The sequence below is a fragment of the Mercenaria mercenaria genome, chromosome 9, assembly GCF_021730395.1.
Source record: "Mercenaria mercenaria strain notata chromosome 9, MADL_Memer_1, whole genome shotgun sequence".
Classification (NCBI taxonomy): domain Eukaryota; kingdom Metazoa; phylum Mollusca; class Bivalvia; order Venerida; family Veneridae; genus Mercenaria; species Mercenaria mercenaria.
The window spans coordinates 14,603,633-14,620,842 of NC_069369.1; the positions used below are offsets into that span (position 1 = coordinate 14,603,633).

Sequence of the window (17,210 nt, forward strand, 5' to 3'; positions counted from 1 at the left end):
AATTTTGGCCCAATCTTAATGAAACTTAGTCAGAATGTTACCATCAATAAAATCTTGGATTTGATTCAGACTTGAAATACTTATTCCTCATCATCATCCACATCATCTGACATAAGGGCCATAACTCTGGCACCAATATTACATGAATTATCCCCCCTTTTAACTTAGATTTTCAGGTTAAAGTTTTGATGCACTTTCACTCTATCCTGTTATTACTGAATGGATTTGATTCAAACTTAAAATAGTTGTTCAGCATCATCACCCACATCATATGACACAAGGTGCATAACTCTGGCACCATTTTTTCATGAATTATTCCCCCTTTTTAATTAGAATTTCAGGTTAAAGTTTTATGCACTTTCAATCTATCTCTGTTATTACTGAATGGATCTGATTCAAACTTAAACATTTGTTCAACATCATTACCTTTATCATATGACACAAGGTGCATAACTCTGGAACCAATTTTTCATGAATTATTTCCCCTTTTTACTTAGAATTTCAGGTTAAAGTTTTATGCACTTTCAATCTATCTCTGTTATTACTGAATGGATCTGATTCAAACTTAAACATTTGTTCAACATCATTACCTTCATCATATGACACAAGGTGCATAACTCTGGAACCAATTTTTCATGAATTATTTCCCCTTTTTACTTAGAATTTTAGGTTAAAGTTTTGAGACACTTTCACTCTGTTGTTACTGAATGGATTTGATTCAAACTTAAAATAGTTGTTCAACATCATCACCCACACCATATGACACAAGATGCATAACTCTGGCACCAATATTTAATGAATTATGCCCCTTTTTGCTTAGGATATACTTATATAGTGTTTCGATACATATTATCTTTACCTCTCTTATTACTTTAAGTTGATATTTTTGACATAGACTCGTGCTATTGTGCAATATCTTCATCCACAATTGGAGTCATTAAACACTCCAGTGACAGCTGTAGTTTCCTCAGGTGTGCCCAGTTTCACTATCCAGCATCGAAATAGTCGAGCGCGCTGTCTCCTGTGACAGCTCTTGTATTGATTATTATAATGAGATAAGATCTGTACCTTTTTCATGACAATTTCCAGGTACTACTTTTAAATGAATCAATAAAACATGTGGCTATATTGTAAAGTTGTGTTTTCACTTTTCCCTGTTACCTTTTATACAGATATTTGAATCGTTACATTCAACTACAGAAATTTGAAACGTTTGACTTCACATCTATGGATAGAGTAACCTATGTTATCTTACCATTCATTGGTATATATATATATATATCTTGTTCATTGGTATATATATATCTTGTCTAGTCATTCGAGACAAATTATATTAAGCATAGGGACAAATTGCACTGAGTTCATCATGCTCACGACATTACAGCATGACAATTCTTTACCATTTTGTAAAAAAAAGCTGGTCAGATGATTTATATTGAGAAAACAATATTTCAATCACTAGAAATTTTTCACAATTTGGAGTGTATCTTAACTATATCAGCTATAGTACTGGTTCTTCGTATGAAAGACTGGTTGATGCTGACAGGCCTTCTCAAACGATGGGGCTTTCTCTCGTTCTGTCGCTATGGCCACATAGATCTGTGTCTACACTAGTAGGAGTCTTTGTGCTGTATAAAGCGCATTTGAACGTAACGTGTTTAAAATCATGAAAATGGTGTAATGACAGTCCGTTTGCTAATGACAAGTGGTGTTTCCAATCTGGTATACCTGCAACGAGGATTTATCGTATTGACATGTTGCAGGACATTGTTAAACTTTGAACAGTTCACTACATACCAGTTATGGTCCATTTTAATCGACCAGGCGGGGCCGGGTTTCGCGACAGTCCACTGCATTATTGTGCAGGATGTTTATATTCGGCAACCTGATTTCTTATTTACTGACCACCTACCTAACACTGTAACCACTAGCTGTACCTATTTTGCTCGTTTTTGTGATTACCACTAGTTGCATAAGCCAGTTATTAACTCCGCCCAACCAGGTCGAACAAAACGCACTAAATAAAACTTTTCATTCATAATGGCCAGTATCGCTTTGAAACATTATGTACCCTTTCATACAGTACATCCTGCTTTTCTGGTTGAGTAATTACAAATATATTTATTTTGTTTGGTAAGAGGCCGCACCAAAACAATTATTGGTCATATGGCGACTTTCCGGTTTTAATGATGGATGAAGACCCCAGCTGCCCCTCCGCGCATTATTTCATCACGAGCGGGCACCTGGGTAGAACAACCGACCCTCCGTAAGCCAGCTGGATGACTACCTCACATGAAGAATTCAATGACCCGGGTGGGCAACATCGATTAGGGGCAATTGATTTACATATGCGGCCAGCGACACGCACAATAATTATTGATACTTTATATACTTGTTAATACGCTGCAGCGCTAACTACATACGAGATTTAAACAATCTATAGCCTTTTTTTTGTATTTAATGATGAAGGAACTATATTCCATTTCGATATTTGGTTTCGCCAGTATTTTATAACCAAATGACTCACTGGTTCAATACATTTCAAATGCCGTTACAAAAAAAAAAAAAATGAACATGTCTAGCTAGAATTCAAAAATGTTTAACAGGTTTAACTTTTGCAGTGTTTTCTCCGTTATGACAATTAAGAACTTTACTGTTACAAAGACAAGTGAAAGGTTTTCAAAGCAATAAACTGCGCCTTGGAGATTGTATAAGAAGGAAATTGTTGAATCCTTGAGTAGGTAGAATATTAAATATCACTTATGTAGGCCTACTTACCATGAATTATACTTACGTAATCTTTACCGGCACAAATGGCTGCTTAAAACTTCTCTTACACCAGTTCGACCATCGATGGAAGACAATGAATGACAGTGTCGGTGGGCAAAGTGGGCAATATTTGATCGGGCATCTTTTCTTTTCTAAGTAGACGTGTATGTGTGTGAGAGACAGAGAGACACGTACAGACGTAGACAAAAAGATAGAGAGAGAGAGAGACAGAGAGAGAGAGAGAGAGAGAGAGAGAGAGAGAGAGAGAGAGAGTTCTCCTTTTTGTAAGCCTATAACAAAACTTTTACGAGCAGTAAATTAGTAAAAAGAGTGCAGAAAGAAGATATGTTTTTCACCTTCCTCTCAGTCTCGTATCTGGCCACCTTAGCTGAAGTGGACACACCGTTGCCACTGATACTGCCCCTCCTTTTCCTGCAGTCGAATGCTGACTTGGCTGATTGTAGAGCCTCTGCTTTCTTTAGTAAGTCAAGGCAACCAAAACATACAACCGCGCCTTCAAATTTAACATTTGCAAATATTATGGATGCCTGTTTTACAGATATACAATTGGGCCGCCCGTCAACAGCCTGCGGACACTGGCAAAGCCCGCAAGCGTTCATTTTATTAGCGTTCTGATCCTCGGAATTGTCACGGCGTGCTAATTTTACTGTTGTTCTCGCCCTTTGAGAACGGGACTTGGTGAGACTTCAAATATAAACAAAATTCAAAACGTAAACATGACTTAAATAATGGGCTAAACAACCTTTATTGATTAAATAAACATATGGATGTGTATAGGTGTGCGAAGGTAAAACAATTTCCGATTTAGGTTATCCGCCGATCGGCCGATGACTTTCACTTTAGTGGTTTTAGTGAGCTTGAATCTTGCCACACCGTTGTTTACGCTACATTTCGGACGTCGCTGAGTTGGACATAATATCAAACTGAAATGAAATGAAAGTGATAATTACGCAACGGGTTGGACTAGAAGTGTCTATGCTAGTGGGTACGGACCTGTCCTGTTAGGGATTCTCCAGGAGTACAGACCTCATTTTTCCAGATGTTGTGGGTGACTTATCCCTTCGGCATCTCTTTCCGACGTACTTGTCTTTCTGACGGTTGGCATTTAGGGCTTTCTGTAATCTCGCGAGACGATATTTCACGCTTGATTTGACCGCACTGTAAACAAGGGGAGGAGTTTCGTTCATTTTGACAGCCGGATAAAAAAATGGAAATAAGACAGGTAATTCTACTCTAAAAAATATATAACTTACCTTCTTACATGTTCTTTTGTTAATTCCAAAAATTCCAATTAAAAAATCATAAAATTCATCATTATAAAGTATTTTTTCAATAACCAAAACATTCCTCGTCTGCATTGTGACATCATATGCATTGATGACGTCATCAACTTTTGTGTTTCATGTACAGGGTGTTTCCAAAAATTCGATCCATTTTTACCTACCTTCTTATGAGTGGTAGTATTTTTTCTTGTAGTTTCAAAGTACTGTTAAGAGGAAGTACAGAACTACTTACACCCCTCAGGATGTTACAGATGCATATAACATGGTAAAAGAACACCATCTACCTGTGGAACGTGTTGCCAAACAGTTTGGCATACCAATTACAACATTAAAAGATAGAATAAGAGGAAAAACATCAGTAGATGTCCTTAAGTCTGGTACTCCTCCTCTATTCTCACAAGAACAGGAAGCATTTCTGAGTCAGCACCTTATTACAATGGCTGAGATTGGTTTTGGATATACCCGGCAGGAAACAATTAACTTAGCCTCAGATTATGCTGTGCATCTTGGCCTAAGAGAACAAGACAAACCTCTTTCTAAACAGTGGTTTTATAACTTTCTGAACCGATGGCCTAGCATTAAAGTTGTGAAACCTAGATCTTTGGAGATGGCAAGAGCAAGAAGTGCAACCCGCCCGGCTATTGACCAGTACTTCAATGAACTAAACAAAATTCTCACCAAATACAACTTAAAAGATAAACCACATTGCATTTATAATATTGATGAGAAAGGTCTTTCACTTGAACATAAGCCACCAAAAATTGTCACAGGTACTCATTATAAACCACAGGCTGTTACATGTGGAAAGTCGAAAACAGTCACTGTGATTGGTGGAGGAAATGCTGTTGGAAACCAAGTAAATTTTCACATAACGTATTTTTATGTTGCACTATTAATTAAGATATTTTCACTTAAGAATTTGCAAATTTTTAATGCATACTGTTATTTATAGTTAACATACATGAAATACACAATCATATATACATAGATTTTTTAAATTTTGTATTATGTATAATTTTTCCAAACAATTTGTTAGATGCAAAAAATGTAGTTGTTGCAATACTAAATTCTTAATATAACTGACTAATAATAGTTAGGTAATCTATAACTGACTGGTTATAATTAGGTAATCTGTCTATAAATATCATATAAAATGATAAAACAATGTTCATGTTGTTTTATTGATCACCTCCCTTTCATTTTTTATACAGGTGCCGCCCTTTTTCGTATTTCCTGGTGTTAGGATGCTTCCAGGTCTACTTGAAGGCTGTACTTCTGGCACGTCTGGAACAGTATCAGAATCTGGCTGGTCTAACACTGAAGTGTTCACAAAGCATATGACAGAGCATCTAGAGCCACATCTACCCTCTCGGGCTGACGGCAGTAAGGTGCTCGTATTGTATGATGGTCACAGAAGTCATGTTTCCTTGGGGCTGATTGAGTGGGCACAGAAGAATGGTATTGTTTTGTTTGTTCTTCCCCCTCACTGTAGCCATTTACTACAGCCTCTGGACGTAAGTTGTTACGGGCCTTTTGAAATTGCCTGGAATCATGCCTGTCATCAACACCTTCGACAGTCTGGAGGTTGTTTGATTACCAGATTTGATGTGTGCAAGATTGGCTGTAAGGCATACACTTCTTCTCTTTCTGCAAGTAACATCCAGTCCGCCTTCAAACATTGTGGGGTATATCCATTTAACCCAAATGTAGTGCCAGATTCTGCTCTTGCACCTGCTTCAGTTTTTAGACCAGCACCTGATACCACAGAGAACCATGAACAAGAACAGGCCCTGGCTGTTGATGACTGCAATACTGATGCAAGGCTCTTCCTGGAAAAGAGAGGTGGGGAAATTTTGAAACATGTTCCAGTTAAAAAGGTAAGAAATACCTTAAGTAAAGTTGTGAGTGGGAAACCTATTACTGAACAAATTGTCTATGAAAAAATCAAAGAACATGTAAAAAGTAATGCCAAACCAAGTCTGAAAAAAAAGCAAACTGCTCCAGGGAAAAGAGTTGTAGCAGCAGATAAAAAGAAAACTAACTTAAAGAAAACACATACCGTCACTGAACCCATTCCGAGTACATCTGGTATTCAGGCAGCCCAGACAGAATACTCTTCCTCTTCTGAATCTGAAGATGACACTGATGTGTGCTGCATTTGTCAAAAATTCCATCCTGAGGAGCTCAAGAATTGCATCAGTCTAACCATAGTCTCTTGGGCATGCTGTGATAAATGCAATGGCTGGGTACACCTTGGATTCTGTTCCCCAGTCAGGGTTATTAGAAGAGGTGACTCCTTCCTGTGTCCAAAGTGCACAGGTACAGAGGAGTAAACTGTAACATTAACATTTGCCATTACATTGTACATAGTGTTCTGTTGTGTTCACATTTATAAAAAAAACTGCTAAAAACCTAAAGAAGTGATAAAACGTTACAAATTTAGTGTTTAGTTACTGTTGGACATGTGTCAAATTTAAACTTTGAAGAAAAAACATGTACTGCCGTATTTTTGGGCAGTGACTGTAGCTTACATCATATCGGCGGAAAGTGATGACGTCATACACATATTACACTAATGTGAGTGCCGCCATATTTGTTTTGATTTGATAAGGATGGAAACCTGTTTTCAGGAAGATATTCAAACAATATAGGTAGGACACTTTGTTGTTTACAGTTTTACAGGTTTTTTTTAATTTATAAGGTTTGTGCTATAAATACCTCCGTTTGTTTGCTTATACCGTCAGAAAGAGATGCCACCGGGATATATCTTTACTTTTGTTGCAAATGAAATATCAAATAAGATTAATCAATCTTCACATAAAACTGGAATCTAAATTGTTCAGATATCTACACTACAGTACAGTAGCGTTCACTCTTTCGAAATGTAAATATTTAAACAGAGAAACACCAAATAAATTACGAGGAATAGAATTAGTACAAATAGATTAGAAAAATGAATAATGTTAAATTTGTGTTGTGACAAATGCTTTTTTCATTTAGGGCATTATTTTGGACTTGTTAAATTTGTTTTCCGTAAACGCATGTGGACGCATTGGTGGAGAGGGCGAAGACGCTTTCATACGGAGGTGAAGGCCCCTGGTTCAAATCCTGGCTACTCCCATTGCGGTGTGTCCTTGGGCAAGGCACTTTATCACGATTGCCTCAGTCGACCCAGCTGTAAATGGGTACCAGCAAATTGCTGGGGGTGAGGTATAATTGGTTTTAACAGTTAAAACCAATTATACCTCACCCCCAGCAATTTGTCACAGGGGTCACACTGTCGATCGCCACTTGAGCCATTTGCGACAAAAAATTAAATGTTGCTCAGAAATTTTCTGATTGGCGAAACTACGAATATTGCCAGTTAAACTGTTCTTAATATAGGGTCGCAGAAAAGCTCTAAAGAGCTTATATTAATTGTTTCACCTAGCGACGGTAAATAAAACTTACCTTTACCTTTACCTTTACCTTTAGATGCTGTGATCATTACGAGAATCAAGAGAAGATCCCTTTACTCAGTCGTGTCGGTTACTCAATCATAAAACAAATTGCCCAATGGCGATTAATTTATTGTTAAATAAAGACATAATTGGGTGCACGTGCCTTTTCATGTCTTTGCTTTTTATGTATTTATTTGTTGTTGTTTTAATTGTATTGTATGTCTTTTTCTACCGAATTTTAAATATATAATTCAATTAATTAAAGGTTTAGTAGTCTTGTTAGTCTTTTAACAACAAAGATTTATCGACACAGAACAACATATTTATTTGGTGTTCGTCAGTTACTATCATAAAGGTTTCGTAAGAAAATGTAAACAACCGGGAGAACGCTGATATCTGTGAACCATTTAGATTCAGGTTTTATGTGAATATTGATTAAATCTGATTCCATTTTTCATTTCCAACAGAATTAAACATGTAAATAACAGGTAATACCTGAAAAAAGTGGTCCATGATCAAAGACAAATTCTAACAGGTCTGTCTAGAGGTACGGAATCATACGTCTAGAATCAGATTCTAGAGGTACGGATCCGTACACCGGACACTTCCTTAAAAGAATGCAACAGACCAATTTTGATGATGATTAAATATTAAAGCGCCTCATGAAAAGAAATTCTTTACAGGTATTTCTATTTTACGCTTGTTCACTTTCTATTTTAAGCTTGTTCACCCAAAACGGGTTTGAGTGCCCCAGTTTGAACAAATTGAAAAGAGGACCTTATAATGATGTTACAACCAAGTGTGATGAAGATCCATAACGTTCAGGTATTAATTAAACCCATTTGCAAACTTGACCTAGATTCTATTTATACAAACATTCTAACATATCATCGTGACAAAATGCAACGTACGTAACCTCTAACTGTTAATAATACTTCTCTATTACTGGACCCTGTGATCTTTTTTATCCCAGATGACCCAGCCCCAGTTTCAAAGTAATTACTTTATGCATTGAAAAACACAGTGCTGCTTTTTCAAAAAATGTACTCCTACATCCCTACAGGTAATATTAATTGTATCATTCAGAATATCAATATATTGAATGTTATAGCAGATTACTGAAGTTTAATCGACTAAATTTTCATAGTTACGCTTTAATTATATTGATTTTTTCATAAATCATCATTTTATGTAAGTATGATTTAACCTTTTTTTTATTTCAATTGTCTTGAAATGTTAAAAAGTTTCCTTTCCATTCATAACTTCTCTAAATCTGGCATTTCTTTACATTTTTTTTTCAAAATCTATTTTATCAAATAACTAAACAGAAATGAAAATATGTGAGGAAAAAAAACACGGAGTATGATTTTAGAAGAAATAAATATCCAGAACATGTTGTCTGTTTTGAGTTCGGTGACCTTATAGGTTTTTTATATACACCGTAAGAAATTGAAAACATTTTACGTATATGATATACATTTATCTGTGACTATTTTACTGTTAAATACCGCAGTTTTAAAATTATATGCAAGAGAATGGTATATTCTGTCCATTTTGTATGTACATGAATTGATTCTTACATATATCTTTTTACTGTAACAGTGATAATTCCTTCGATTCAGGCCAATGGGAAAAGTGGATTGATCAGCGGCACTGCAAGGAAAAAACCACAAGGGAAAACTTGACTAAACAACACCACAGCAAGGAAAAATTGGAATGATCAGCAAGGAAACAGTGGATTGGTCCGCGGTGCTGCAAGAGAAAGCGGACTGATCTGAGCGAACTTCATGGGAAAAGTGGATTGATCAGCGGCACTGCATGGGAAAAGGTGAATTGATCAGAGATCCTAATGCACCGAAAAACACCTCCCCACAAACGTCTTTTCGCCTTCTATTATAATTGAGTAGGATGCCCTCGTATTGATTAAATTGGTGATAAAAGGTCAGTAATATTTTACTATTAATGGAATATTTTAGTCCCTAATTAAGTGTTATCAGAGGAAATACCTTCCTCTTACTCACCACCAACTATTATCCCCTTCTCTGTGTTTATTTCGCAGAAATGTTTGCTTCATTAATGTGGCTAGTGCCATGCAAAGTGCACGGGTTCTTAAGTCAAAGTGAAAACTACATTTGTCTAAATAAGATGGCATGCAACGCCCAAGACCTCAAAGATCAAGATCACGTTCCGGGACCAAAGGTCATATATGAAATTTTCTGAACGATAAATGTGCCCTTTTTGAAACACAAGGGGCCCTGTGCTAACTGTAAAATTACATTATAGTTTTTTTCTTGAAATTTAGAAATATAGATAACGTGAACGTTATAAGTCCCTTACTGGTTGAAAACCAGTTTCGGGGACTATCGGAATGCGCTTTTCCGTCATTCCGTCATTCCGTGCCCGCGAAATGATGGTTAAGTGACTTCATAACGGTACTTTCTCTTTGATGTCATTCATTCCGTTCTGTTTATGTGACTTTTTTCTTTTTATGTGACTAATAGAACAATAGAGAGAACAATGGGGGTGTCACATAAAGACCGTTTCGTAAGAACGTCCGCCCGTCCGTCCGTCCGTCCGCAATTTCGTGTCCGGTCCATAACTCTGTCATCCATGAAGGGATTTTAATATTACTTGGAACAAATGTTCCCCATGATGAGACGACGTGTCATGCCCTTAGCTTAAAGGTCAAGGTCACAATTTAAGGTCAAAGGTCAAGAGGGCTATTTTCCTGTCCGGTCCATAACTCTGCCATCCATGGAGGGATTTTAATATTACTTGGCACAAATGCACCTCATAATAAGACAATGTGTCATGTTCAACTTTCAGACCCCTAGCTCAAAGGTCAAGGTCACACTTGGCAGTCAAATGTTAACATAGCATGAACAGGGTCTGTTTCCTGTCCGGTCCATAACTTTGTCATTCATGAAGATATTTTAATATTACTTGGCACAAATATTCCCCATGATGAGACGACGTGTCATGCGCAAAACCCGGACCCCTAGCTGAAAGGTCAAGGTCACAGTTTGAGGTCAAAGGTCAACAGAGCTTTTTTCCTGTCCGGTCCATAACTCTGTCATCCATCAAGGGATTTTAATATCACTTGACACAAATGTACCTCATAATAAGTCGATGTGTCATGCACAACTTTCAGACCCCTAACTCGAAGGTCAAGGTCACACTTGGCAGTCAATGTTAACATGGCATGAACAGGGTCTGTTTCGTGTCCGGTTCATAACTCTGCCATCCATGAAGGTATTTTAATATTACTTGGCACAAATGTTCCCCATGATGGGGTGATATGTCATGCACAAAACCCTGACCCCTAGCTCAAAGGTCAAGGTCACAATTGGAGGCCAAAGGTCAATAGGGTTTTTTTCCTGTCCGGTCCAGAACTCTGACATCCATCAAGTGATTTTAACATTACTTGGCATAAATGTTCCCCTTGATGAAATGACGTGTCATGCGCAACACTCAGAACCCTAGCTTAAAGGTCAAGGTCACACTTGGAGATCAAAGGTTAATGGGACATTTTTCCTGTCCGGTGTATAACTTTGTCCTGCAAAACAATATTTGAATATTACTTGGCAAATGTTCACCACTATGAGAGGGAGTGTCATGCACAAGAACCTGGTCCCTAGGTCGAAGGTCAAGGTCACACTCAGATGCCAAAGATCAGATACAAGAATGACTTTGTCTGGAAAACTTCTTCATGCATGGAGGGATTTTGATGTAACTTGACATAAATGTTCACTATCATGAGACAGATTGTTGTTCGTAAGAACCAGGTCTCTAGGTCTAAGGTCAAGGTCACGCTTAGAGGTCAAATGCCAAATTGAAGAATGACTTTGTCCGGAGCATTTCTTCTTAATGCATGGAAGGATTTTGATGTAACTTGGCACAAATGTTCACCACCATGAGGCACTCTTGTTTTTAGAGTTATTTCCCTTTGTTTTACTATAAATAGCTTATATTGTAACTTACTTATTACAGGCCGTAGGGAAAAATCGAGACCAGTTTTCTGTGGTACAGTATGCATGTTACATCCAATTTTTAGGTGTATTTTGACCTATCTCTACCTGGTAAAGAGTTTTGTGTGGACTTATATGGATATATGGAATTTTTTTACTATAAATAACGTTACCTTTTTGATAATCGGCCAAATATGCTATATGAAAACAACTATAGGGTTTTGTATATACAAATTTTAATCCAAGTCTTTTGTTTTTAGCATACTGTATATATAGTACAATATTGTTTATACATCATTGACAGATATCAGTTCATTATGCTATACTGTAGTAGAGAAAATTAGGAGCCTTCCAGTAGGGGACTTTGTATTGCATGGCAATACTTCATTCACTTGTTTTATTTGTCCTTTATTAAACTGTTTGTCAATCTATGAGTTTGTCCATCAGTCACAAAAGGTAGATCCAGCCGAATTTCACGGCCCGTAGGTGTACTATGTTATAAGGCGACCAGACGACGTTTCGCGGAGCGACGCTCTTCGCTGGGGGGTGGGGGTGGAATGTTTGTTGTCGTTTCTCTGCGACAGAACGAAATAACGAAATGGCACAAGTCAGCCACCATAAGAAATGAAATAATTGTTTCAGAGTTTTGTTTATGCAAACTGAACACTAGCACAATTCATGGATTTGTCGTTCACATTCTGTCGTTCATTTTAAATGAACTCCGAAAAAATAATTTCATTTCTTATTCATAATGTACATATGAGGAAGCCGGGGCAGAATTTCATTGCAAAGGGTTATGGCCGCTCGCTTTGAATCATTTGCCCCTTGTGGCTGTAGGATATCGAAATTACGCTTAGGGTATAAAATTGTTCATGCGAGTAAACCGTCATGGTGGTTTATGGAGGTTTATTGTTTTACCCAGTAACCTACCCATACCTAAACTAATACCCAGAGGAAGAGCTAGGGTCTTATTTTTGAAAGAGATAATTATACAAGTTAAAGCATAGCAAAAGTTCCTTCTAGGGCATATCTATATAAATATAGAATGGTCATCTTGTAAAATTTTGGTTGCAATGTCTGTTTTATACTGCCAAAAAATTTCAAGTAAGTATTTACGCTAGTTATTTAACATAAATTGTTAAATCCAACAACAAATTAAACCTGTTACCACTTTCAGTAGGGTAAATACGGCAATAAGACATTGACCCGGTTAATCAATTACGATTCGATGCGTGAATTTGTTGCGCATAATTAGAGGGTCGCAATGGGGTTTGTTTTCATATATTAACTATGCATTTCAAGGTAACGATAATATTTAGTTGTTTACATTTAAATTTGCTGATATATGTCTATCTGGTCGACTGAATGTATGTTTTTTTTCCTCAAGAATGGAGGAAATAACATCCTCGGGTTTAGTAATATGTAATCCACGGAACGCGTTAAGTCAGACAGTCGCCTTAATTAGGAAAGCATATTCTAACGTCAGAGGTTATTTCTAAGGTCACGGAGTTTTATTGGCCAGCTTGTAATGACAACAGGTTTCGGTATCAGTAGCTCAGTCAAGTGTGACTTATTGAACTATAATATTCCTTCTCAAGAGAAGGAATAATGACCTATAATTATGTCGGTGAGAAGTTAAACCCAACAAAAAAGTAATATCCAGCCATGTTTTGAATATTAAAGAACTCTTGTTTTAAATGAACAGAACAGAAATATTTTATCAGTCATTTCAAAAGAAGGTCAATCTTCTTATCTAGTCTGGACAATAGCTGGGTCAATTTTGAAGGCCTATACATTACTGGTGTTTAACTTATAGGTCAGCTTACTTTTTATTCAAATAAGGACCAAAGACGTGAAGTAAGATCTTTGAATTTCTTTTCCTTGTTTTGTTTCTATTATTGCAATTCCTGGAATTTCGATATAGTAAAAAGAAGCAATTAGAAAAGTACCAAGAAAAGCGCAAAATCATAGACAGTTTAACGTCTTCTAAAACTTGTTGTTAAACAAAGAAATGAAGACACATTAATTTTGGAAAAAAATACATCTGAATACTTATTCTGATAGTTATTTTTTAAATTTATGTTTTATTTCCAAAAAGAATTCTCAGTCAAAGTTCTGGTATTTCATAAATTTGCAGAAAGATGTTTTTAGTTGCAAGCTCGGTACTTCCCATTTTGCTGGTTTTCGAACTTGGAGAAAGTTTTATGCTAGATGGCAGGCAAGGACCTGTAGTTAACACAACCTGTGGTCCGATCGAAGGCTTATCGCAAAATGGTGCACATGGTTTCCGTGGTATCCCCTATGCTTTACCACCAGTTGGTAAACTAAGATGGCAACCGCCGAAGAAATTGAACATGGCCGATGGCACATGCTGGAACGGAACTTTATCTGCTAAGAAGTATGCAAACTTTTGCTACCAATACGAAACAGATACAACTTTCTATGGAAGTGAAGACTGCCTTTACATGAACGTGTTTACGCCAACCCTGGATAAAGCTGCTAAGTTACCAGTGATGGTCTGGGTTCATGGAGGCGCATACTCTGCCGGGTCCGGAAATGACGACAATTACTTTGCAGACGAAAAGATGTCTGGGGAAACAAATGTTGTTTACGTTAATCACAATTACAGACTTCATACTTTCGGATTTATGGCATTACAAATATTAGCAGATGTTTCACCCACAAACACATCCGGTAACTATGCGTTCATGGACACATTGGTTGTTCTCGAATGGGTCAGAGACAACATACAGAACTTCGGGGGTGACCCGTCACAGGTATGAATATAAATGTCTGATCGGACATAAGAGGAAGAATGTTGATCTTTGCATTGCGTTATCATGGAACACTTTATATTCACCGAGTTGATTTTACAGTACTACATATAAATCTACCTTCTGACCATTTCAGATAAAATATGACGGCAAAAAGGCATTGAAGCACAGCTCATTTCGCTACTAATTCATATTGTATTTATACAAAGTTCTTTTGATATAATAAGGACGTTTGTGTCATTTTTTTATTCCTTACATACTACTTAACGTTCAACATTCTGATACCTACTAGACGACACTGCCATATTTGAAGCTGTCCAACAATAAAGGCAAAGCAAAAAAGCAAACAATTAACAGAGTTCATTTCCTTCTCAGGTCACACTTTATGGCCAGAGCGCCGGCGCAACACATGTTCTTGCTTTAATGGCTTCTCCGCTGTCGAAGGGTTTGTTCCACAAAGGCTGGATGGCAAGTGGATCTCCACGTTACGACAAACTAGCAAAGGACGCATATCAAGATAATCTCGTTTATCTTAAAAACACCAAATGTTCCACAGTGGATTGTCTCCTTGCGTTGACGTCACAGGAAGCGACAGAGGCCGTACCATGGGATGATTTTCCAAACTGGGACATGTACGATCAGTATGACATACCTAAGAAACTTACCAGGTTCGATGGTAGTATGGCGATTGTGGACGGTAAGATGCTTTACAAGTTGCCCGGAACTGTTAAGTGTATAAAAATTGCTACGCCGGTTTGTCAAACAGTAAACGGAAACAAATAAATTGTTTACCCTAGAATATGATTTAAAAAAAGATATTTACTGCAATCTGATCATCGTACTTCTCCACGTGTTTACTGTAAGGTCAAAAGAGTTTTAATGTTTACTGTATTTGTACCACTTCACAAAATCTTTCATAGATTGCTTTTAATTATCAGATAAATCATTTTTCTGTAGTTTTATTACATTAGAGATTGCGTTTTCTGTTGAGACTTTATTCTTACTATTTATTTCTAGTTGTAAGAGCTATCGTTTAGCATATAGAAAAAAGTTAATAGTGAAATTTGAAATTCTAAAGTTTCAATTGATCTATATTTTATTTACAATAAGTTTAAAGTTCCAGTTAATGTACCGCAAGCTTAGTATTGCATGGTGAATGAATGATTTTCTATACATAACTGAAGTTAGAAACTTATCTTTGATGTTTCATTGGAACTGCTGCTAATATTTACAACGAAAAATATAATCTGATTATATAGGTATAGAGGATGACTTACTATCTGTCACATGTTGTATTGTCAATTAACTTTTACTTTTTGCTGAGTGCATATTAGGAATATATTTTCAGAACACATGTAAATACGTTTTGGCAAAATGCAGTTAAAATGCATGCAGTCGACGGCTCCTTAAAGAGACCTAAAGCTAATATAGATAAATACTAAGTATACAGTTATATGAAATTAGATAGCTATCATCTTTCAAAAAAGTTTGCTGGACTGGCAATATCAATAATGCAATACTGTAGAATAACATATTATTGATTTTACAGGATATGTTGTACCAGAACCACCATTTGAAGCATTTGCCAGTGGATTTAAAATGGATATTCCATTCTTGGTCGGTCAGTACATACATATTTATTCAACACGGTTTAAATCAATAGTCAGTTTTAACACTTATTGCTAATTGTCAGTGAAATAGTACATATTGTTAAAATATTAGGGATATGTGGATTAACAACATACATAAAATTCTCACCTCGATCGTTACTTTTTACATGTGTTCTTCTAATCTTATTGATCCAACGTTGAATTCTATTCATTTGAGCAGGTAGTGCCGGACAAGAAATGGACGGAGCTACCCCACCAAGTGATATGGGAACTTGGAGCAAAAGTAACTATGAAAGATTCGTCCATCAGCAGCTGGACACGTTCAGTACGTACATTGCCGACATGACTTTGATAATGTATCCAGCAAAACTGTCCGCCAGATATCAGTGGGCTAGTATGGTCAGTGACATACGAGTTAACTGTGGGAATAATCTTTTGGCTCTAATGGCAGCCAAGACCTTTACCTCACCTGTCTATCGTTATGTGAACACCAACAGACCGTCGAAGCCATTCGGCGACGGAGGAGGATCGATCTACCCATTCCATACACATGACATGTATGCATTCTTCGGATACTTGTCCAGCTATTTGTCTCCACTCAGCGAATCTGACAAGAAATTTGAACAGAACATGAAAAATGAAGTGATTTCTTTTGTACGTCATGGTCACCCAAACACAACAGCCTGGAGACCGTTCCCTGGATCGACTGGTCTCATTTCTGATACGGTAACAACCATCCCGGAGTACCATGCAGCAGAGTGCGAGTTTTTGTTTGCTAATGGCTTCTTTCCCTATTCCTGGCGCCAGTAGATAGATAGAATCTTTTTATGTAATATGTTTGATTTTTATGTTTCAATGAGACATCCTTATGACAACATATTTGTAAATGAACAGAGTACATGTAATTAGTTAATTAAAATATAAATACTGGATTCAATTAGATTTTAAAGCTTATTATTCATTAATTATTACATATCCGTTACATCATCGAAACGTTGGAAGTAAATGGTGCAAAGAAAGTTCATTCAGGCTATTATAAGAAAATAGTTGCATTTTGTACTGCTCAAGATGTAAAAGACAAATAGAAATCACCGAATGATTACCAGTGATCATGTTATGGGTGACTACTTGTGATCATGTTATGGGTGACTATCTATGATCATGTTATGGATGACTATACCTAATAAAAGTATGGTCATGTTATGGGTGACTGCCTATTGTTAAGTTATGGGTGACTGCCTCTGGTTATGTTATGGACCTTATTACAGTAAAAGATCAGATGAATATTGTTTGTTAACATGTAAGGCTGAAGAATATGGCAGTTTTCACTTAATTTCATACGGGG

At 36.8% G+C, this 17,210-nt stretch overlaps 3 protein-coding genes across 4 annotated transcripts in view; 2 read left to right on the forward strand and 1 right to left on the reverse strand.

Annotated features, from left to right (window-relative positions):
• LOC123566698 (uncharacterized) overlaps positions 1-3,977 on the reverse strand; it is a 20,027-nt gene extending 16,050 nt beyond the window's left edge. The window contains exons 1-2 of the mRNA XM_053550418.1: positions 3,817-3,977; positions 3,126-3,474 (exon numbers count right to left, since the gene is read on the reverse strand). Of these exons, the coding sequence (XP_053406393.1) occupies positions 3,126-3,474; positions 3,817-3,977 (510 nt within the window). The remainder of the gene's footprint in view (positions 1-3,125; positions 3,475-3,816) is intronic.
• On the forward strand, positions 3,499-16,802 carry LOC123546536 (para-nitrobenzyl esterase-like). Of its 2 annotated transcripts, XM_045332899.2 has the most exons (7): positions 3,499-3,577; positions 8,235-8,338; positions 9,136-9,341; positions 13,619-14,258; positions 14,631-14,952; positions 15,805-15,876; positions 16,086-16,802. In XM_045332899.2, exons 4-7 carry the CDS (start codon positions 13,623-13,625, stop codon positions 16,673-16,675), a joined length of 1,620 nt encoding a protein of 539 aa, XP_045188834.2. In that variant the 5' UTR covers positions 3,499-3,577; positions 8,235-8,338; positions 9,136-9,341; positions 13,619-13,622; the 3' UTR covers positions 16,676-16,802. The 2 variants fall into 2 exon arrangements, with proteins under 2 accessions (XP_045188834.2, XP_045188833.2); XM_045332898.2 differs by lacking the exons at positions 3,499-3,577; positions 8,235-8,338; positions 9,136-9,341 and adding an exon at positions 10,053-13,338.
• On the forward strand, positions 3,998-6,406 carry LOC128559211 (uncharacterized). The gene is made up of 3 exons (XM_053550419.1): positions 3,998-4,012; positions 4,267-4,929; positions 5,285-6,406. The coding sequence occupies exons 1-3, from the start codon at positions 3,998-4,000 to the stop codon at positions 6,404-6,406; spliced, it is 1,800 nt and encodes a 599-aa protein (XP_053406394.1).
• Positions 16,803-17,210: the final 408 nt, after the last annotated feature.

Coding starts and splice junctions, on each gene's coding strand:
- LOC128559211 (XM_053550419.1), top strand. Junction 4,930..5,284: donor GAAATGCTGTTGGAAACCAA/GTAAATTTTCAC, acceptor TTTTTTATACAG/GTGCCGCCCTTTTTCGTATT.
- LOC123546536 (XM_045332899.2), top strand. CDS start 13,623: ATGTTTTTAGTTGCAAGCTCGGTACTTCCCATTTTGCTGGTTTTCGAA. Junction 14,953..15,804: donor TAGTATGGCGATTGTGGACG/GTAAGATGCTTT, acceptor TTGATTTTACAG/GATATGTTGTACCAGAACCA. Junction 15,877..16,085: donor GGATATTCCATTCTTGGTCG/GTCAGTACATAC, acceptor TCATTTGAGCAG/GTAGTGCCGGACAAGAAATG.